This window comes from Schistocerca serialis, chromosome 2 (assembly GCF_023864345.2).
Source record: "Schistocerca serialis cubense isolate TAMUIC-IGC-003099 chromosome 2, iqSchSeri2.2, whole genome shotgun sequence".
NCBI lineage: Eukaryota > Metazoa > Arthropoda > Insecta > Orthoptera > Acrididae > Schistocerca > Schistocerca serialis.
The window spans coordinates 974,174,856-974,199,299 of NC_064639.1; the positions used below are offsets into that span (position 1 = coordinate 974,174,856).

The 24,444-nt window shown below is 40.8% G+C and overlaps 1 protein-coding gene and 1 non-coding gene across 6 annotated transcripts in view; both read left to right on the top strand.

The window, feature by feature from the left end:
- Positions 1–24,444, top strand: part of LOC126458379 (ATP-dependent DNA/RNA helicase DHX36) — a 243,218-nt gene that overhangs the window by 21,287 nt on the left and 197,487 nt on the right. For all 5 annotated transcript variants that reach the window (XM_050095356.1, XM_050095357.1, XM_050095358.1 and 2 more), the window contains exon 2: positions 471–587. In XM_050095356.1, the coding sequence (XP_049951313.1) occupies positions 471–587 (117 nt within the window). The remainder of the gene's footprint in view (positions 1–470; positions 588–24,444) is intronic.
- Trnat-ugu (transfer RNA threonine (anticodon UGU)) lies at positions 22,288–22,362 on the top strand. Its single transcript has one exon. It is a non-coding gene; the product is annotated as a tRNA-Thr (tRNA).

The following is a 24,444-nucleotide window of genomic DNA, read 5'->3' on the forward strand; positions in this document are numbered from 1 at the left end:
ATTTTTCCCTAGTGCTGTTCGAGAATGGAGGTAGTGGAGAAATAGCTTGAATGTGGTTCAATGAACCCTCTTCCAGACACCTAATTGTGAATTACAGAACTGTTATGTAGATACAGGCACTGACAAGTTAAAGATGCTACCTCTAGACAGTGGATAATAGCTTCCTCAAGAGCATGAATATTGGCAAGAAAATCATAGGCATCATTGCTTTTCCTTTAATAAGTGATTTTATTGTTATGTGAATAATGCTTTGCCTGCATATTATTTTATTGTTTCCTTTTTTAGTTTCTTGTTATGTCATTCTCATCTGTACTCCATTTTGTAGACTGAAATGAAAACATTTGTTACAGACAAACCTCAGTGCATATTTTTATGTTTGGAGTTATTGAGTACATTAAGTTAATCTCCTAGGAACTTGATTCATAGAGACTGATTTTTAAGTCCAGTATGCATTCTTTTGTTTCTAACAGATTATAAAAATAATGGCAGAGGTGGTCCCAGCTATGAGAGACACAGTAATCGCTCTGAAGACCGACCTAGAGGAAGAGGAAGAGGACACCCTCCAGGACTGCGTGGCAAGGAGATTGGTGAGTCCTGTTGCTGCTGACTGAGTTTTCTCTGTTACCCCAGTATTCATGTTAAACCTATCAGTCAGTATAAGTTTTGGAAGTGGGAGAGAGGTACTGACAGATTGGAACTGAAGTGTGCCTGGATGACTTGGTAGTTAGGAATGCTGTTTCTGGTTGCTGTGGATGTGTAAGCTGTCTAGCAGTTTCAATATTTTGTGTATCCTTGCATGCATTAGATTGGATGTGGGTTTGGCAAAATAGATCTCTTTAGATTTGAGCAAGGACATACTTCTGGTACACACTTAATTTGAGTAGCTGTGGCAATGACAGCATAAAGAACTTGTTTTAAGACATCAACACCAGGATGTGGATAAAGAGGAGAGTTGTTGTTGTTGTTGTCTTCAGTCCTGAGACTGGTTTGATGCAGCTCTCCATGCTACTCTATCCTGTGCAAGCTTTTTCATCTCCCAGTACCTACTGCAACCTACATCCTTCTGAATCTGCTTAGTGTATTCATCTCTTGGTCTCCCTCTACGATTTTTACCCTCCACGCTGCCCTCCAATACTAAATTGGTGATCCCTTGATGCCTCAGAACATGTCCTACCAACCGATCCCTTCTTCTGGCCAAGTTGTGCCACAAACTTCTCTTCTCCCCAATCCTATTCAATACTTCCTCATTAGTTATGTGATCTACCCATCTAATCTTCAGCATTCTTCTGTAGCACCACATTTCGAAAGCTTCTATTCTCTTCTTGTCCAAACTATTTATCGTCCATGTTTCACTTCCATACATGGCTACACCCCATACGAATACTTTCAGAAATGACTTCCTGACACTTAAATCAATACTGAATGTTAACAAATTCCTCTTCTTCAGAAACACTTTCCTTGCCATTGCCAGCCTACATTTTATATCCTCTCTACTTCGACCATCATCAGTTATTTTGCTCCCCAAATAGCAAAACTCCTTTACTACTTTAAGTGTCTCATTTCCTAATCTAATACCCTCAACATCACCCGATTTAATTCTACTACATTCCATTATCCTTGTTTTGCTTTTGTTGATGTTCATCTTATATCCTCCTTTCAAGACACTGTCCATTCCATTCAACTGCTCTTCCAAGTCCTTTGCTGTCTCTGACAGAATTACAATGTCATCGGCGAACCTCAAAGTTTTTATTTCTTCTCCATGAATTTTAATACCTACTCCGAATTTTTCTTTTGTTTCCTTTACTGCTTGCTCAATATACAGATTGAACAGGAGAGTACACTGGCAAAATCCCTGGCCTTTCTTCTCTTCGTTCAAACTATTTCGTTCAGTATAGCTAGAATCCTCTGAAAATCCCAGGTTATAGACGTTTTCTGTCCAATTGAGGTTATAGACCTACAAGACTGGAATTTGCCATATATCCTACCATCGTGGTATAGCTTACATGGATTAGACAGAGTAGCTTCACACCTTTGTAAAAATAAAGTTTTAGCAAAATGTCAGTTTGCTTTCCAGAAGGGTTTTTCAACGGAAAATGCTATATATACTTTCACTAATGAAATATTAAATGCTCTGAGTAACCGGAAGTCACCCGTTGGGGTTTTTTGTGATCTATCAAAGGCTTTTGATTGTGTAAATCATGGAATACTTCTAGATAAGCTCAAGTACTGTGGTGTGAATGGGACAGTGCTCAAATGGTTTAAATCATACGTAACTGGAAGAGTGCAGAAAGTTGAAATAAACAGTTCACATAATATGCAAAAAACTGGTGATTTCTCAAACTGGGGAACAATCAAGAATGGGGTGCCGCAAGGTTTGGTCTTGGGTCCTCTGCTGTTCTTAATATATATTAATGACTTGCCATTCTATATTCACGAAGATGTGAAGCTGGTACTTTTTGCCGATGATACAAGAATATCTATCACACCCAACAGACGAGAATTAACTGGTGAAATTGTAAATGATGTTTTTCAGAAAATCATTAAGTGGTTCTCTGCAAATGGTCTCTCATTTAACTTTGACAAAACACAGTATATACAGTTCCACACAGGAAATGGAATGACACCATTACTAAATATAGACTTCGATCAGAAATCGGTAGCTAAGGTAGAATATTCAAAATTTCTAGGTGTATGCATTGATGAGGCGTTGAACTGGAAAAACACACTGAGGATCTGCTGAAACGTTTGAGTTCAGCTACTTGTGCTATTAGGGTCATTGCAAATTTCGGAGATATACATCTGAGTAAATTACCTTACCACGCCTATTTTCATTCTCTGCTTTCATATGGCATCATATTCTGGGATAACTCATCATTGAGTAGAAGAGTATTCATTGCACAAAAGCGTGCAATCAGAATAATTGCTGGAGCTCATCCAAGATTATCCTGCAGACAATTATTTAAAGAGCTAGAGATCTTCACTGTAGCCTCACAATACATATATTCACTTATGAAGTTTGTTATTAACAATCCTAATGAATTCAAAAGTAATAGCAGTGTACATGGCTACAACACTAGGAGAAAGGATGATCTTCGCTACTCAAGGTTAAATCTAACTTTGGCTCAGAAGGGGGTAAATTATGCTGTCACAAAAGTCTTTGGTCACTTACCTAATAGCATCAAAAGTCTGACAGATAGTCATATAGCATTTAAAAGGAAATTAAAAGAATTTCTTAATGGCAACTCCTTCTAGTCATTAGATGAATTTTTGGATATAGTAAGTGGGAAATTTCCCAAAAAATAAATAAATAAATAAAATTGAGTGTCGTAATAATTTGTGTAATGTAATATTGTGTATAGACAACTTTTATTAACCTGACACGTTCCACATCATTACGAAGTGTTGTATTCATGATCTATGGAACAAGTACTAATCTAATCTAATACTATGGAAGCACACTACACTGAACTTAAAAGCTGTATTCACTTTTTGCAACCAAGTAATTCTGGTATTGCTGATTATTGTATATCCACCAGACATCCGATGGAGCATGATACAATGGTTTTGCTCACAGCAACATCTGTTTGGGATAACATTAAAAAATCTGTGGAAATACACATAGAGAAACATCTGTACGACTATGAAAATGGGTACCAGTCAGGTAATAAGTGGAACCCCATCATTTCCATGATGTGCTTTAAACAGAGACAATGGAGTACATCAATGACCACAACAAATGATAAGCTGAGGTGATCTGAATTCTGTGATTCCATTGGCAGTGGTGCTGTCCACCAATTGGTGTGCTCTGTCTGTGTCGCCATGATCGTAATGCATCTGCAAAATATGAGGTCAGTTCAAAGAATTCTGGAACATTCGTAATTTCACACCAGTGGTGTTGTTGTTGTTATGGTCTTCAGTCCTGGGACTGGTTTGATGCAGCTCTCCATGCTACTCTATCCTGTGCAAGCTTTTTCATCTCCCAGTACCTACTGCAACCTACATCCTTCTGAATCTGCGTAGTGTATTCATCTCTTGGTCTCCCTCTACGATTTTTACCCTCCACGCTGCCCTCCAATACTAAATTGGTGATCCCTTGATGCCTCAGAACATGTCCTACCAACCGATCCCTTCTTCTGGTCAAGTTGTACCACAAACTTCTCTCCTCCCCAATCCTATTCAATACCTCCTCATTAGTTATGTGATCTACCCATCTAATCTTCAGCATTCTTCTGTAGCACCACATTTCGAAAGCTTCTATTCTCTTCTTGTCCAAACTATTTATCGTCCATGTTTCACTTCCATACACGGCTACACTCCATACGAATACTTTCAGAAATGACTTCCTGACACTTAAATCAATACTGGATGTTAACAAATTTCTCTTCTTCAGAAACGCTTTCCTTGCCACTGCCAGCCTACATTTTATATCCTCTCTACTTCGACCATCATCAGTTATTTTGCTCCCCAAATAGCAAAACTCCTTTACTACTTTAAGTGCCTCATTTCCTAATCTAATTCCCTCAGCATCACCTGACTTAATTAGACTACATTCCATTATCCTTGTTTTGCTTTTGTTGATGTTCATCTTATATCCTCCTTTCAAGACACTGTCCATTCCATTCAACTGCTCTTCCAAGTCCTTTGCTGTCTCTGACAGAATTACAATGTCATCGGCGAACCTCAAAGTTTTTATTTCTTCTCCATGAATTTTAATGCCTACCCCGAATTTTTCTTTTGTTTCCTTTACTACTTGCTCAATATACAGCTTGAACAACATCGGGGAGAGGCTACAACCCTGTCTTACTCCCTTCCCAACCACTGCTTCCCTTTCATGCCCCTCGACTCTTATAACTGCCATCTGGTTTCTGTACAAATTGTAAATAGCCTTTCGCTCCCTGTATTTTACCCCTGCCATCTTTAGAATTTGAAATAGAGTATTCCAGTCAACATTGTCAAAAGCTTTCTCTAAGTCTACAAATGCTAGAAACGTAGGTTTACCTTTCCTTAATCTTTCTTCTAAGATAAGTCGTAAGGTCAGTATTGCCTCACGTGTTCCAGTGTTTCTACGGAATCCAAACTGATCTTCCCCGAGGTTGGCTTCTACTAGTTTTTCCATTCGTCTGTAAAGAATTCGTGTTAGTATTTTGCAGCTGTGACTTATTAAGCTGATAGTTCGGTAATTTTCACATCTGTCAACACCTGCTTTCTTTGGGATTGGAATTATTATATTCTTCTTGAAGTCTGAGGGTACTTCGCCTGTTTCATACATCTTGCTCACCAGATGGTAGAGTTTTGTCAGGACTGGCTCTCCCACGGCCGTCAGTAGTTCCAATGGAATATTGTCTACTCCGGGGGCCTTGTTTCGACTCAGGTCTTTCAGTGCTCTGTGAAACTCTTCACGCAGTATCGTATCTCCCATTTCATCTTCATCTACATCCTCTTCCATTTCCATAATATTGTCCTCAAGTACATCGCCCTTGTATAGACCCTCTATATACTCCTTCCACCTTTCTGCTTTCCCTTCTTTGCTTAGAACTGGGTTTCCATCTGAGCTTTTGATATTCATAAAGTCGTTCTCTTATATCCAAAGGTCTCTTTAATTTTCCTGTAGGCAGTATCTATCTTACCCCTAGTGAGATAGGCCTCTACATCCTTACATTTGTCCTCTAGCCATCCCTGCTTAGCCATTTTGCACTTCCTGTCGATCTCATTTTTGAGACGTTTGTATTCCTTTTTGCCTGTTTCACTTACTGCATTTTTATATTTTCTCCTTTCATCAATTAAATTCAATATTTCTTCTGTTACCCAAGGATTTCTACTAGCCCTCGTCTTTTTACCTACTTGATCCTCTGCTGCCTTCACTACTTCATCCCTCAAAGCTACCCATTCTTCTTCTACTGTATTTATTTCCCCCATTCCCGTCAATTGCTCCCTTATGCTCTCCCTGAATCTCTGTACAACCTCTGGTTCTTTTAGTTTATCCAGGTCCCATCTCCTTAAATTCCCACCTTTTTGCAGTTTCTTCAGTTTTAATCTACAGGTCATAACCAATAGATTGTGGTCAGAGTCCACATCTGCCCCTGGAAATGTCTTACAATTTAAAACCTGGTTCCTAAATCTCTGTCTTACCATTATATAATCTATCTGATACCTTTTAGTATCTCCAGGGTTCTTCCATGTATACAACCTTCTTTCATGATTCTTAAACCAAGTGTTAGTTATGATTATGTTGTGCTCTGTGCAAAATTCTACCAGGCGGCTTCCTCTTTCATTTCTGTCCCCCAATCCATATTCACCTACTATGTTTCCTTCTCTCCCTTTTCCTACACTCGAATTCCAGTCGCCCATGACTATTAAATTTTCGTCTCCCTTCACAATCTGAATAATTTCTTTTATTTCATCATACATTTCTTCAATTTCTTCGTCATCTGCAGAGCTAGTTGGCATATAAACTTGTACTACTGTAGTAGGTGTGGGCTTCGTGTCTATCTTGGCCACAATAATGCGTTCACTATGCTGTTTGTAGTAGCTTACCCGCATTCCTATTTTCCTATTCATTATTAAACCTACTCCTGCATTACCCCTATTTGATTTTGTGTTTATAACCCTGTAGTCACCTGACCAGAAGTCTTGTTCTTCCTGCCACCGAACTTCACTAATTCCCACTATATCTAACTTTAACCTATCCATTTCCCTTTTTAAATTTTCTAACCTACCTGCCCGATTAAGGGATCTGACATTCCACGCTCCGATCCGTAGAACGCCAGTTTTCTTTCTCCTGATAACGACATCCTCTTGAGTAGTCCCCGCCCGGAGATCCGAATGGGGGACTATTTTACCTCCGGAATATTTTACCCAAGAGGACGCCATCATCATGTAATCATACAGTAAAGCTGCATGCCCTCGGGAAAAATTACGGCTGTAGTTTCCCCTTGCTTTCAGCCGTTCGCAGTACCAGCACAGCAAGGCCGTTTTGGTTAATGTTACAAGGCCAGATCAGTCAATCATCCAGACTGTTGCCCCTGCAACTACTGAAAAGGCTGCTGCCCCTCTTCAGGAACCACTTTTTTGTCTGGCCTCTCAACAGATACACCTCCGTTGTGGTTGCACCTACGGTACGGCCATCTGTATCGCTGAGGCACGCAAGCCTCCCCACCAACGGCAAGGTCCATGGTTCATGGGGGGGGGACCAGTGGTGTATTGGAGTAAAATTGGTTGGCATCTGTGGATATGCCTGTGTTTAATGTGTAAATGCTGAAAGTTTCATTGTTTCATGTCTGTTAGTTATTATTCTGTGCTGTATTGTGTAGAATGTAGTGCCGCATAGTTTGCAAATTTCGAGATGGCAAAGTTGGAGGAGCAATGAGTTTGCATCAATTTTTTTGTGAAACTTAAGAAAACCTTTAGAGACACACCAAATGACACAGGAAGCATACAGTGATGAGTGCTTAAGCCATACTCACTGTTTAAAAAATGGCCGGATGGAAGTTAAAGATGACCTTCGTTCAGGACCCCTTCGATGTCTGCTGACAGCACTCATGTCAGGAACGTAACCGAAATTGTGCTTGCCAATTTAAGGCTGACTGACCAAGAGAGTGCAGAAGAAAGTAACATTTCACTTGCATCATGTCATGAAATCCTGATGCGTCATCTTGGAATGCATAGTGTTGACGCCAAGTTCGTCCCGCACCTTGTGAGTCAAGATGAAAAAGACCTTCGCCTCACAATCTGTGAACAGGTTTTGGATTGCACAGAGGAGAATGAGGTGTTCCTTAAGACAATCATAACTGGTGATGAGGTGTGTGTGTCTACATTGAGACCAAGGTTCAGTCTCCACAATGGCTTTGCAAGGTTCTCCAAAACCAACAAAAGCTCATCAGGTCAGATCAGATTTGTAAGCTGATAGTTTTCTTTGATTAGTTCATCATAAATTCATGCCACAGCGACAAACTGTTAATCGATGGAACTATTGGGACTTGTTGCGACTCCTGCAAGAAAATGTGAGAAGGAAACGACGTGAAATGTGGCGAGACAATTCATTGCTCTTGCATCATGATAACCCACCTGCACATTCATCACCGTTGGTGTGTCAACTGTTGCACAAAAAACAAAATCACTGTGCTACCTTACCCTCTGTACTCTCCAGTCCTGGTCCCTGTGGACATTTTTTTATCTTCAAAGTTGAAAACACCATTGAAAGGACGAAGATTTGCAAGATTAAAGAAAATTTGCAGATTGTACTTTGCATGATCCAGCAAGAGGCATACCAAGGCTGCTTCTGGAAGTGGAAACAGCGTTGAGAGTGGAGTATCAATTGTGGAGGAGAGTATTTCGAAGGAAACCAAGCACAAAAAATAAAAGGTAATAGTAGAAACATTTTGTGGGCAAAATTGTGAAATTTTTTTAACAGACCTCGTACACAAGCATGCTGTTAAGTTGCAGGATGGGGAAAATCTTTACCATTCTCTGATGGCTCACCTGAGGATGACTGGTAGGTGCCCAGTCGAAATGTCATCCAGTGAAGTGAACGACAACCAGCTACAAGCCTGAAACTTCTTTGAATATCACCACTGTAATGTAATATGACAACAAAAGGTCTTCAGTGATCATGATCATCACTGGAGGCAATAGCCATGAAGAGCCGGTGGGACTCTATTGTATTGAATTTAAGATCTTTATTCCTAGTCCCATGCTAGCTATAAAAACATTATTTCCAGAAAGGTGACTGTCTCAAATTCTACGAACGTTACCAAGAATGTGTTGACAAGGCTTTGTGCCGTGACTTTGCCATTTGAATCAGTGGGTAATTAGAAGTGGCCGACATGGTCTGATGAATTGTCATTCTGATTAGCAGTTAGGTTTGTGAGTATTGAATGCCCTACTTTGCTTTCCTTACTCTGTATATGCATTGTTTGTCAAAACAAAAGACCATTTAAGGTGTAAAACTGCCTGACAAGAAATAAAATTGGAGGAGGAAGTGCATATAGAAGTAGGAGATAGGTTAGTGAAGCAGTTAGTTTTACAGAGCACTGAATTATCTGAAAGTAAAAAAGTAACCTTCAGAGCTACTGAAATCAGTTGGAGGCAGAGTAATTAGAAAGCTACTTGAGCTGGTGGTGTAAATGTGTGAAATAGGTACCTTGCCATTAAATTTGCAGAAGAATGTGGTATCACCACATTACCAAAGAGTGTACAAGCCATTACAGGATGGGTACTGTTACTGCGAGTGGTGCACAATTGGCAGATTCTCAAGTGCTGTGTTAGATGTGGAGTTAGGAATGCAAGAGCAATTTGTATTTCATTTATTAACAGAAGATTACATACGCCAATATAGTGGAAGCCATTGTGGTGTGTCCAGTGTGCCACAGGAAATGCCTGATGTCCATCTGGCAGAATGCCGAAGCAATACTGCAATAGCTGGTGGCATCACATCCTTGCTGATCAAAAAGTGCTTTGCAGTCGTAAGGCCATTGGCAGCTGTGTCCCTTGGTGGCTGCTGGAAACATTCAGCATGGTGCAGTGTACCTTGAAATCTTGGAAACCTGGAAGAAGCCAGGAGTTTTCAAAATTAGAGGAGGGGGGAGAAACTTTAAGTTTTATTTAAAAACATTGATTTTTAAAATTTTTTTGCAATCGTAGCCGTACTGATATATTACCAGTTTAAACTGTGTGTGATATTTCAGATAACATTTGACTATTCCAAGAGAAACATATGTCTTATACACGTGATAACTGTAGGTGATCCAATGTTTACAGAGTGATTCGCTTTATACTCATCGAGCTGTCACTGAGGTGGGGATCTGAGGAAGCTGATTGATGCTACTGTGTATGAGTTGGGGAGAAACAGGAGAGTTCATTGCTTCGAAGTGTGGCATAAAAGACAGATAAGCCACTATGGTAGAAATACACGAAAGTAATAAGTTTTGTAAAAGCGTTTTATAGACACATTCATATTCAGTTCAGCACAATGTCCAAAATTACGTTAAGCCAGCTGTAGAGTCTGCCCAGAATACCGTGGTGCGGTAGGGGGGGGGGGAGGGAGGGGAGGGGGTTATGAGCAGGTGCTGTAGGGGAAATGCAGAATGCTGGATGGGAAATGCCACTCTCAACCGAAGCCTACGCTCAAGTTTTTGTAATTATTAAGTAGGTCCCCTCCATGCCCACACTTGCGTGGTGGCCATTCAAAAAAATGTGACCCCTGGTTTGGTTAGTATGTAAAAAGAATTCCACTGAAAATGTAAAGATTTATTTTTGCTTGGCTTGTTAACCATTTGTAACTTTCAGAGAAGCATCGTGAGTGGCCAATTTTGAGTAAAACCTATAGGTTTCTCTTGTTGCCATATTAAAATTTGCTTCTTTTGCCAAAACTCAACATAGTTTACACTGTGTCAGCTCACTAACATGTTGTCCAGATGAAGTTGCGAGAGAATTCTGAAACAGAGGTTTGTTAAGTGAGGAACTGAGGAAAATTAAGGTCAGTAGCTTATGAAAATGTCTTCACGTATGCAGTTCCAAAACACATGGCAATTTCTCGTTTCATCAGCTGTTGATGGTACCTAAAAATTACATTGTTTCATCGGAAAAGTCATGTAATTTTTTGGTGTAACACTGTAGGTAGTGAATTTTTGCACAATAGCCATTTGGCAAAATACTCTCTTCGTTGAGTGCTATTATTTGCCAAAATCTCATTTCAGTATCTCAGGCCATTTATGACCATTAACAAAATAATGGGCACATCATCGTGAACCTGATGTATGAAGCTACAAGTAACACAAAAATGAAATGTTTCTACCAATAGATTCTGTAAAATCATTTGAGAAACATAGTACAGCATGCGCCTTGATTCTGTCGTTGCCGACTGGCTGAAACATGGCAGACACTGTGTGCGACCCCTTCTGAGGAAACAAATTAACTCGTCCAGTGCTTTGCATGAAAATTGGTCACTGGACGTCCACCACCACATCCTGCATGGACTTTAACTCTTACATCCTGTGCGGATCTTAACTCTTACTGTGTCAACCATTAGATTGTTGTAGTTTTCGACAGTTGAAGACAAGACGTCATAGTCACGAAGAGTAATAACTTGTACCGATATGTATTAAACAGATCTATGGGGCTGAACGACTGCTCGACAGCAACGGACTAACATATTATGAATGGAGAAGTTAAAGCTAGCCATCGGTTGCACCAAGGGGTAATCAGCAATTTTGTGTCTGTAAATCTGTAGCTTGTGAATGCTTGCTTGGCCATTTCGTCCAGTGGAGCGGCAGTAACCATCAGTAGTAATGGAATGAAGTCAAGGCTGTTGTAACGCAATTATTCGCACAAGAGGAGACTAATGACATTTTAGACATTTGTAATTGCTCTCATTTTGAAGCATTTATACAATTATCATTTTAAGTAATTATTCACTCTCCCGTTTGCGTTTTCTTCCATTCGCAGCACTGCACGACATTTATAATAATTTTTCTCCCTTTACCCTGGTGTTGATGGCATTATAGATATGGATGAGCCATAAGTAGCGTCTTCATTCATTGTTTTTCCTCTCAGTCACCTGAATGGATAAAATTGAAACAAGTGATTGTTCACTGCATAATGGCTACTTACTACAATGCCACACACTGCTAGATTTTATTGCTGGGCTGTAGTTCCACGCAGCACAAAATAAAATAAACATTTTCCTTGAAAAGTCCGTAGCACTTTCACTTTGAAGCAGCTGAATAAAGATAGAAAATCACGCAACGATATAAATGAAAAAAGCCTGTTGCACAGACCGTTAAATAAAAGAATGCACAACTGGTAATCACAATTGGTGACAGTGTGTAACCAACAGTAATTGGCAAGAGAACAAACGGGATGAAATTGTTGTATGGCTTTGAACAAGTTCATGCCAGCAGATTATTTAAAATAGCATTTTCACCTTGGATGTGTTGAAAGCTCAAAAACATCGGAACTTGCATAAAAGCACAATGCAATATTGAAAGTCTTACGAGCTTCTATTTCCGTGAGTTGCTCCTGATCCCAAAAACAGTACAAATGCTACTTGTACTTTGTACAAGAAAGTGGTGAACATTTCCAGCATAGGTAAAAGTGCTTTGGAAAGTCACGCCGAGAGCGTAAAGCAGTGGAGTTCCAGTGAAAATTTGCAAAAGTCGCTGCCACCAGATGCCCTCATGCAGCATTCCGGACCTTCAGCAATAAATTTCGACACAGTCAGTCATACACCACTCCAAGGTATTTTTACAAATAATTTTTACACAACTTATCATTTTTTAAATCATTTATTTTTAGTACTGGTATGTCTTAAGTTTGTATGAAAATCGCAAATTAATTTACTAAATATAAAACTTCAAAAATACATTATTTGAAAAGCAATATCATTTTATAAAACACATAAGCAACTTACCTTTGTTATTTAGTCATTCTCCTGGAGAGGGACAATAGTCTTCAGTGGTTTAGTTTAGGAACGAACCAGTAACATCACCCCCCCCCCCTCCCCCCCACACCATCCTAATTCCTAATTCCTTAAAGAATCGAATTCCCATGTGTGAAGCAGCTTAAAACGTCTGAAACATACCGGTAGTAAAGTGAAAACAGATTAAAATGACATGCTTGCAGCTAAAACAGTGAACATGTAGTAAGTAGTAAGTGATAAAGGTTCCTCTCTCATTATTTTATGAGGCTGCAAGCGAGAGAAAGTTCAAAAGGTTCTAAATAAGTTGTAAAGTTCATTGGAAGTCACTAAATGCTCTCGTTCTCAAATACTAGATGAATATAGTCTGGGTAACTTGTGCACCATTGTAACCCCTGACACAGTACTCGTTAAAGCCTGTGATATGGTAAGTGAGCGAGATTCACGTTACGAGAAAGGGTTTTCGTATAGATATCGACCGTGTGTACCTGAATGGTTGCAAATCAGACTTACATCCACTCTGTAATAACAATGATCCGTCAAGTATGTTCGAAATGCAATTACACATCAGGATGGGTCAAAAGCAACCCAGAAGATGCTCCCAATGTGACAATAATACAGTCGCCAGCCTAATTAGGCATTAACTGAGTTTCTTCCCTGTACAAGTTTGTATATATTCATGCAAAACAACAAGTTGTAACACTACATAATATAGTAGAATTTTAGAACCAGAAAATCTATGGAACTGATGGTTTCATGTTCTGTACTGATATGGAAAACCATGAATACATAACACTACACTATAATGTATACTACAAAACTTTATACTGTCAATTAATCTGATTAAAATTGGGCATAAGTTACCCTAGAAATTGCACTTTCGTGCCGCACACAAAATGTCAATTTTGATAAAGGTAAAACACTGATAAATTTTGACTTTTATATTGACTTTAACTTTCGCTGGTCAAACCAATTTAGAACACTCCAAAATTCAAGTGAATTAGGGGGGGGGACCCTGAAACTGTTATGATCGCTGTATTTAAAAAAAAAAAAATGATTACTAAATTTATTATGCGTTCAAGATTTCCAGTATATAAGTTACTACTCTTTTCATCTTATTTACTGCTCATTTAAAAGCCTTTAAATCTGTCTCAAAATAATAAACTTCATTACTATATCAATACTAAAGCTATCTTTCGACTTCGTTAGACCTTCGCTATTGATTTACTGGTTCATTAACAAAACATTTCTTTAAACACCATTCTAATATAGCTAGGTCTGCAAATAATTATTATTAACACAATTTTTAGTTTTCATTTCGGGACACTCGGATTGCACAACGTTTGGAAAGGATCCTGTCTAGGTTAGTTGTGAGGATAATTGAATGATGGAAAAGTTCTGGTAAAATTTAGGTTATTATTGCACCAAACAAACAGTTCACTCTCTGATACATACGAATACAGTACTAAAAGTTTCAACCTGCTAGTATCGATGCGTCGGTTGGCAGGCGGCACGATGATGAGGCACAGAGCACATATACAACAACAGCTATGGCTCTTCACTTATCGGCACTTTAATTCTTCTTAGCGTCGCAATACTTTTCCATTTAGTGCCTATGGAATTTTGCCATACTGAGTGGGCATTGGAACGGCATACCCGAGGCTCAGTGAAGCTATGTCTTCCAGGAGAGCCTCCTCACTCCAGAAGGTGTTGCTCAAACCAGTGCCAAACTACAACTACAACTGCTACTGTGTCCGTTGTGCCGTACAGTGCCCGCGTGCATTTTCCCGCGCTCGCCTGCCATCCACCTTTTACCGTTCCCTGACAGACCGGGTATTCACCCGAGGTTTTGCATTCTACGTATCCTAACACATTGCCTACGTATGGATCAGACGCACAGTTACAATTTTAAACATCTTACAACAGTTTCAACATTTGTTACATTTCAATTCAATTACAATATTACTTGACATTTGACATAAACATTAATATTCACATTGAAACTTATTTACAGTTTTCTTAACGTAATGGCATGAAACAAAAAGAAATGAAATCAGAACATCAATTACACATGTTTATCGTAAAATCAGACGAAAAGAATTTGTTACACCATGACTTATGCTATCAACACATGTGCACAGTTTTTGACTATAATATTTGACTTATTTTGTTAAACCTTTAATGTAATACTATATCTCTTAATTTTTATTTAGCGTATGGCATTTAAGTAAATTTCAGTATTGGATCATGTTATTCTGCATTACGTAGCATTACATATATTCACAAACATCTAGTCCTTGTATATATTCTATATTCAATGGATTTTTTGGATGCCATGAGGAATTCTTCAAAGTCTCCACTGAATGCTCTGGCACTGCATTCTTCTCTGATGTGTTGGATGGTCTGCTTAGGCACACTGCAGTCAGATGCTGGTGAAGACAGCAGTCCCCACTTGAAGATTGAGTCAGCACATCTTCCATGCCCACTTCTAAGTCGGTTCAGAGTTGACCAGATCTTGCAGGGCTGATCAAACCCAGGAACTGCCTCAGTAATACAAGGCAATAGGTGTGAAGTTGTTGAGGCATTTTGGAGCCCTTCTCTACTCAAAGAGTTGATGTCAGCCCCAGTGGGGGTGTCGAGAGCAAGAGGGGAGGGTGTCTTGAATGAAGCCTGTGATACTCAGATCAGTTATATCATTGTGTACTGGTAGTTCAGGTTTGCTTCAATCTTGTTGTATTGCCTGACCAAGACTGAGTCTCATTGCATTTTTGGGGGTGGTATATTGTCGCAGAAGAAGCTGAGTAGCTCCGTGGTGTAGTGGTTTGATACTAAACTGTTGCATTGACGGTCATGATTTCGAAACTCACCTGGACTGTACAATTTTAATTTCTATATTCGGTTCGAGTACATTCTAGAAGTATCCACAAATGTCAAGAATCATTGTACTGGAATGTTCTGTAGCTGTATATATACTGTGTGTGTTCTGGTCGGAGGCAGTTCACTCCGCACCTGTGTATGTGCAAGTGCTGAATAAACCTTCGTTAAGTGAAGTTAGTGTTCGTCATCATCCAGTTACAGCTTTTTCTACGTGACATTATTCTGGTGGAGACGCTGGGTATTGGATCTTGTGATAGTGCGCATTATCAATGACACAGTGGTTCCCATCAGGCCGCAACAGAGCCACCATTTATGTGGGGAGAGACCCGAGTTCAAGCCATATTCAACAGATCGAAATCTATCGGGGGCAGAAGAAGAAGAGGACTTTACGATGACAGCAACTGTGTGCCACCACATGAGACATCCTTCCAGGTTCTCTGGTGACAATGGCCAAGTGGCTGAAGGTATATGAGCATATAGCCAAATTTAACAAATGGGATGACACCATGTGTATGGCTAATGTATTTTTCTACTTGGAGGGCATTGCCAAACAATGGTATGAGAACAATGAGGAGAAGTTCACAAACCGGAAAGTATTCCAGGCAGAACTGCGCAAGTATTTCGGCAGCACACAATGGCAGGCGTGCAAGGCTGAAGATAAAGTGCAGGGCACAGTGTCCAGGAGAAACTAGAGCATCCTGCATTCAAGATGTCTTGGAGCTGTCTAAAATAGTGAATCCTAGAATGAAGGAGGAAGATGAGGTTGCACATCTCATGAAGGGTGTTGCTGAGAGCATGTATTGAGCCCTACTCCTGAAGGAGGTTTCGACAGCGGACGACTTCATAAAATGGTGCCAGTATATCAAGACAGTGCATCAAAAAAGAATTACATGCAAGAAGTTTGAACGGCTTCCAAACATCGTATCGAGGTCTGTGTTGGGGGAAGCAACTGATTTCACAAGTGTTCTTCGTCAGATAGTGAGAGAGGAAGTTCAGAAGGCACTTGGATTGCACGGCGAGCAAAAAACCGAGACGCTTCAAGAGGTCATAGGAAATGGAACAAACATTGAACCCAATCTCTCGTCCATCATTTCCCTTTAAAATAGTGAAAAAGTCGAGACTCAGGCGGAGTCACATTCCTACAATACCGCATGAGGAACCAGTTTGGGCACCAAGGAAGACTGATGTCTGGAGGACCTAGGATGTTGTTGTTGTTGTTGTTGTGGTCTTCAGTCCTGAGACTGGTTCGATGTAGCTCTCCATGCTACCCTATCCTGTGCAAGCTTCTTCATCTCCCAGTACTTACTGCAACCTACATCCTTCTGAATCTGCTTAGTGTATTGATCTCTTGGTCTCCCTCTACGATTTTTACCCTCCATGCTGCCCTCCAATGCTAAATTTGTGATCCCTTGATGCCTCAGAACATGTCCTACTAACTGGTCCCTTCGTTTTGTCAAGTTGTGCCACAAACTCCTCTTCTCCCCAATTTATTCAATACTTCATCATTAGTTATGTGATCTACCCATCTAATATTCAGCATTCTTCTGTAGCACCACATTTCAAAAGCTTCTATTCTCGTCTTGTCCAAACTATTTATTGTCCATGTTTCACTCCCATACATGGCTACACTCCATACAAATACTTTCAGAAATGACTTCCTGACACTTAAATCTACACTCAATGTTAACAAATTTCTCTTCTTCAGAAACACTTTCCTTGCCATTGCCAGTCTACATTTTATATCCTCTCTACTTCGACCATCATCAGTTATTTTGCTCCCCAAATAGCAAAAGTCCTTTACTACTTTAAATGTCTCATTTCCTAATCTAATTCTCTCAGCATCACCCGACTTAATTTGACTCCATTCCATTATCCTCGTTTTGCTTTTGTTGATGTTCATCTTATATTCTCCTTTCAAGACACTGTCCATTCCGTTCAACTGCTCTTCCAAGTCCTTTGCTGTCTCTGATAGAATTACAATGTCATTGGCGAACCTCAAAGTTTTTATTTCTTCTCCATGGATTTTAATATGTAATCTGAACTTTTCTTTTGTTTCCTTTACTGCTTGCTCATTATACAGATTGAATAGCATCGGCGAGAGGCTACAACCCTGTCTCACTCCCTTCCCAACCACTGCTTCCCTTTCATGCCCCTCGACTCTTATCACTGCCATCTGGTTTCTGTACAAATTGTAAATAGCCTTTCGCTCCCTGTATTTTATCCCTGCCACCTTTAGAATTTGAAATAGAGTATTCCAGTCAACATTGTCAAAAGCTTTCTCTAAGTCTACAAATGCTAGAAACGTAGGTTTGCCTTTCCTTAATCTTTCTTCTAAGATAAGTCGTAAGGTCAGTATTGCCTCACGTGATCCAATATTTCTATGGAATCCAAACTGATCTTCCCCGAGGTCGGCTTCTACCAGTTTTTCCATTCATCTGTAAAGAATTCGTGTTAGTATTTTGCAGCTGTGGCTTATTAAACTGATTGTTCGGTAATTTTCACATCTGTCAACACGTGCTTTCTTTGGGATTGGAATTATTATATTCTTCTTGCAGTCTGAGGGTATTTCGCCTGTCTCATACATCTTGCCCACCAGATGGTAGAGTTTTGTCAGGACTGGCTCTCCCAAGGCCGTCAGTAGTTCCAATGGAATGTTGTCTTCTCCCAGGGGCTTGTTTCGACTCATGTCATTCAATACTCTGTCAAACTCTTCATGCAGTATTGTATCTCCCATTTCATCTTCATCTACATCCTCTTCCATTTCCATAATATTGCCCTCAAGTATATTGCCCTTGTATAGACCCTATATATACTCCTTCCACCTTTCTGCTTTCCCTCTTTGCTTAGAACTGGGTTTCCATCTAAGCTCTTGATATTCATACAAGTGGTTCTCTTTTCTCCAAAGGTCCCCGAGGTCGGCTTCTACCAGTTTTTCCATTCATCTGTAAAGAATTCGTGTTAGTATTTTGCAGCTGTGGCTTATTAAACTGATTGTTCGGTAATTTTCACATCTGTCAACACGTGCTTTCTTTGGGATTGGGATTATTATATTCTTCTTGCAGTCTGAGGGTATTTCGCCTGTCTCATACATCTTGCCCACCAGATGGTAGAGTTTTGTCAGGACTGGCTCTCCCAAGGCCGTCAGTAGTTCCAATGGAATGTTGTCTTCTCCCAGGGGCTTGTTTCGACTCATGTCATTCAATACTCTGTCAAACTCTTCATGCAGTATTGTATCTCCCATTTCATCTTCATCTACATCCTCTTCCATTTCCATAATATTGCCCTCAAGTATATTGCCCTTGTATAGACCCTATATATACTCCTTCCACCTTTCTGCTTTCCCTCTTTGCTTAGAACTGGGTTTCCATCTAAGCTCTTGATATTCATACAAGTGGTTCTCTTTTCTCCAAAGGTCTCTTTAATTTTCCTGTAGGCAGTATCTATCTTACCCCTAGTGAGATAAGCCTCTATCTCCTTACATTTGTTCTCTAACCATCCCTGCTTAGCCATTTTGCACTTCCTATCGATCTCATTTTTGAGACGTTTGTATTCCTTTTTGCCTGCCCAGGATAACCAACCAGTTTGTTTCCACTGTGGATGACCGGGACATGTGGTGCATTATTGTCAAGAAAGGTGGCGGATATTTGATGATGTCCGCGCCAGGAGACAGCAGACCGATCTTAGCCGATGCCAACTCTGGGACGACAAAGCTGAACATGAAGTTGTGGGTGTAGGAAAACGAAGGTCACCATCACCACAAGCTAGCCGCTGGAGAGGATGCTCCCCAACATGCCGATCAAGGTCTCCATTGCCGTATAGAAGCTCCAGCCGATCACCTAGCCGCCGCAGCCTGGAAAACTAAAGGGTGTGACCTTCTTTGGAGGTGAGGCCGCCGAAGAGAAAAATCCTCCGCCGTCGATCAGTACAAAAATGATAGGAAAGTACGTCGATATCCTCATGGATGGCCGACCATCCCAAGCTCTTGTGGACTCTGGAGCATCATATTCAGTCATTTCGGAGAAGTACTGATGCCAGTTGCAGAAAACCATATTCATTGACAATAAAACATCTCTGCTGAAGGTGGATAATGGGAAATATGTAAAACCTTCAGGAAGATGTACCATTCGTGTGGGTGTAAGCCCTTAGAATTTGTCGTCTTACAAGAGTGTAGTCATGACGTCATTCTCAGATGGGACTTTTTGAAAGCTTCTCAGGCAATTATAGATTGTGGTCACTCGAAGATTATGCTAGATGAGTTGAGATACTGTGGACAGGAAGATGCGCATCCGAGTGAGTGGAGACTGTGTGCTGGATGAAGTGATCATTCCTGCAGTCAATGCTAGAAAGGTGACTGTCATGTGTCATGCCGCGCATCAACCCATGGGTCTTGTAGTGGAATGTAAGAAAGCATACCACTGAAGAATAACTTGGTCATCCCAGTCTCTGTCATCTCGTTTAAGAATGGATTCGGTGAATTGTGGATAGTTAACTGTCGCCAAGAACCACAGATCCTTCCAAGATGCATGTGCGTAACAAACACTGAGCCATTAACTGAAGAACAGATGGGTGTCATAGAAACCTCTGTGGGCGAAATAAGCGCTACCACTATGAGACAAGATCTTCTAGCTCGACTATCACCAAATCTCACTAAGGAACAACAGAAGGAACTACTTGCCATTCTTCAAGAGTTCTCTGAATGCTTCAATCCACAGGTGAAGAGCAAATTAGACAAATTGATGGTGAAGCACCAGATTAGGCTAGCACTGGTGACCATCAACGAATAAGCTAGAGAGCATACCATGTGTCAGCAACAGAACATCGAATAATTCATGACGAGGTAGAAAAAATGATGAAGAATGACGACATTCAGCCTTCGCAGAGCTTATGGTCGTCACCAGTGGTCCTCATCAGGAAGAAGGATGGCAGTTAGCGCTTTTGTGTTGAATACAGGAAGCTTAATAAGATAGCTAAACAGACGTTTACCCTCTTCCATGAATTGACGATACACTAGATTGTCTGAGGGGGGGCTAAGTTTTTCTCAACCACGGATATGTACTCGGGATACTGGCAAATCGAAGTAGATGTGGCTGATTGTGAGAAAACTGCATTCATCACCCCTCAGGGCCTGTATGAGTTTAAGGTAAATGCCGTTTGGTTTGTGTAATGCACCAGCAACTTTTGAATGGATGATGGATAATCTTTTAAGGCATCTGAAGTGGACGATGTGTCTTTGTTATTTATTTGACATTATAGTGTTCTCAGAGACATTTGATGAACGTATAAAAAGACTGAGGGCCGTTCTTAAGTGTCTCTAACAAGGCAGACTGAAACTTAATCCAAGAAAGTGTCTCTTTGGAGCAAAAGAAACCATCTCTTTGGAGCAAAATAAATCAAAATACTTGGACACCTTGTGTCAAACTCAGGTGTGTGGCCAGACCTAGAAAAGGTGAGAGCTATAACAGAATTCCCTATTCCTAAAAGTATTAGAGATGTGAGAAGCTTCCTCAGATTATATTCTTATTACCGTCGTTTTATCAAAGACAGTCCAATCCAAGAGTTGTTAAAAGCTGATGCTAAATTTATCTGGGGTGGTGCTCAACAAGCTTGTTTCAATGTTATGTGAAAAGCTCTGACAAATGACCCTTTACTTGGTCTGTATGATGAGGGAGCACCTACAGAACTATGCACAGATGCCAGCAGGTATGGGATCGGTGGTGTTCTGGTGCAAATTTTGGATGGAAAGGCGAAGGTTATAGCCTATGCTTCTAGGACACTTGCAAAAGCCAAGAGAAGCTACTCCTCTACAGAAAGAGAATGTCTTGCTGTGATCTGGGCCATGTGCAAATTTCGAAAGTATCTATGTGGAAGGCCAATCACAGTTGTTACAGACCATCATTCACTTTGTTGGTTGACAGGTCTTAAGGATCCAACATGACAACTCGCCAGATGGGCTCTACGTCTTCAAGAGTATGTACAAGTAGTGTACAAAAGTGGAAGAAACTATCAAGATGCTGACTGTGTCTCAAGAAACCATGTGCAAGACCATCAAGACTTAGATAAATAATTGTGAAACCCTCAGCTGCTGAAAGGTGTAGTTGATATACCGCTATGGGGACAGCTGAAAATGTGTGCCCCGACCGGGACTCGAACCCGGGATCTCCTGCTTACATTGCAGGTACTCTATCTATCTGAGCCACTGAGGACACGGATGAATAGCGTGACTGCAGAGACTTATCCCTTGCACGCTTCCCGTGAGACCCACACTCCCAACTGTCCACAATCTACATATGTGATGTTCCTAATAGATATTTTCTCATCCACTCATTACTCGTGCCAACTAAGGTGGTGATTCCCATAGGAGTTTGGGCAACCTGTGCACATTTGCCCCGGTTGGGGCACACATTTTCAGCTGTCCCCATCGAGGTATATCAACTACACCTGTCGGCAGCTGAGGGTTTCAATTAATTATCATTTATTTTAGAGAAGCTACACTATCATCAGTGGTATCTGTTCTTTCGAGAACAGTTACTATCTTCATATGAAGGGCTTATTTCAATAGTGGTACAAGTCCATTACCTCCACTTTTCTGCCTATAATGCTTCTGACATCAATGATCCAAACAAACAGAAAGAAAGGTTCATCTCTAGCAAGAAGCCATATGCTTGAATATTTCTGGTATCTCAACTGCAGATTTTTCAGCGCTCATTTAACTTTAGGACTCTGTATCTCAATATGAACAAAAATGGACTTGTACCACTATTGAAATGAGCCCTTCATATGTAGTTAAGTGGCTATCCAGCCACTGACCTTCGTCTGTGCGAATGCGCATAGGTTGCCTGAACTCTTACGGGAATCGTCACCTTAGTTGGTGCGAGTAATGAGTGGATGGGCAAATATCTATTAGGAACATAACGTATGTAGATTGTGGACAGTTGGGAATGTGGGTCTCATGGGAAGCCTGCAAGGGATAAGTCCCTGCAGTCGCGCTATTCATCTGTGTCCTCGGTGGCTCAGATGGATAGAGCGCCTGCCATGTAAGCAGGAGATCCCGGGTTCAAGCCCCGGTCAGGGCACACATTTTCAGCTGTCCCCATCGAGGTATATCAACTACACCTGTCGGCAGCTGAGGGTTTCAATTAATTATCATTTATTGTAGAGAAGCAACACGGTCATCAGTGGTATCTGTTCTTTCGAGAACAGTTACTGTGTACATATATCATCAAGACTTTGATGAAGATAGTGAATGTCTCACTGCACTCCACGATCTCTCTGCTGAGCAGAACGTCACCAAGATGTCTCAAATTATGCTTGCCTAAAATTGGTCACAGGATGTGAAACGACAATTTAAGGTAGTTAATGTTTTACTTTGCAAGAAAAACTTTGATCTGTTTGGAAAGAGGTGGCTACCAGTGACTCCTAAACACATGTGCTTAGATGTTCTACAGAAATTCCATGACACACCTGAAGTCGGACATTTAGGATTTATTAAGACATACGATAGAATCCGCAAGAGATTTTTCTGGCCAGGTTTATTTAGGGGTGTCCGTCACTGTGTGTCGCACTGTTGAGAGTGCCAGAGGAGAAAGGCAGTTCTTCAGAAACCACCTGGCCAGCTCGTACCAATTCCACCAGCCGAAATGCCTTTCCAGTATATTGGGCTTGAACTCCTCGGACAATTTCCAATGTCTGCTAGTGGCAATAGATGGGTTATTGTTTGAACTGATTATCTCTCACGCTACGCCAATTCAAAAGCTGTGAAAACAGCCGAAGCATCCAGGGTAGCCAAATTCATCAAGGAAGACATTGTATTCAAACACGGTGCCCCAAGGTCGTTAATTACGGATCGAGGGAAAGTTTTTCAGTTGAATCATGTGACAGAGATAAGCCGTCGGTGCAACATTACTCATCACATGACTGCCTACCATCTGCAAACTAACAGTCTTACTGAACGCCTTGATAAGACCTTGGCCGACATGCTATCAGTGTTCATCAATGTTGAGCAGAGCAACTGGGATGATGTGCTACCTTTCATGACGTTTGCCTACAACACCGCCAAACAAGACACCACAGGATTTACGCCATTTTTCCTGGTGCATGGGTGTGAGGTGACTATGATGATGGACCCTGTGTTTCTGTTACGTTCTGATGATGTGGACGACGACTATGTCGACCAGGTGTTAACCTGAGCTGAGAAAGCTCCGCAGTTAGCTCGACTTCGCGTGCTGCACGCTCAAGAAAACGATCGCTGAAGGTATGACACCACCCTGTTGTCTACCAGTCTGGTGATCTCGTCTGGATCTTCACTCCTGTTTGGAAGGTTGGTCTCTCTGAGAAGCTCCTCAGGTGCTACTTTGGACCTTATAAGGTTGTAAGACAGTTGTCTGATGTTATTTATGAAGTTGAAGATTTCAACCCCGACGCAAGATGACAAAAGGTCAGAGATACAGTCCATGTCCTTTGAATGTAGCCTTATAAGGATCCTGCAACCCAGGGTAAATTTGGAGCTTCAGCGACAGGCAACAAATGGAAAGGCGACGAAGAGTGTAGCAGCAAAAGAAGTTCTAAGAAGATCACCTCCAGGGCGAGAATCAGTCATCAGGAGTCGGAGTAGGCAGGACCAATGACTCGTTCCCGGACTAGGAGGATGTACCACTGAGATACTGTTCTCTTAAGGAGGGAGCAATGTCACAGAGGAAGCTGAATAGCTCTGTGGTGTAGTGGTTTGATACTAAACTGTTGCATGGAGGGTTGTGAGTTCAAAACTTATCTGTACTGTACAATTTTAATTTCTGAGTACATTTTAAAAGTATCCACAAATGTCAAGAATCATTGTACTGGAATGTTCTGTAGCTGTATATATACTGTATGTGTTCTGGCCGGAGGCAATTCGCTCCGCGCTCTTGTATGTGCAAGTGCTGAATAAACCTTTGTTAAGTGAACTTAGTGATCGTCATTCATCTAGTTACACCTTCTTCTGCATGACAATATGACTAAGGACAGGTAGCCATATGTTAGGTGAAATGGTTCCTGAAATCTCACTTCAATATGTGTTGTAAGGGCCAGGACTAGGTCTGCACAGCTTCGGTTAGGATGAAAGCTGGCTTGTTCTACTGGGATGGCTGTGAGTATTGTCTGACTGATCCTGTTATGTAGTA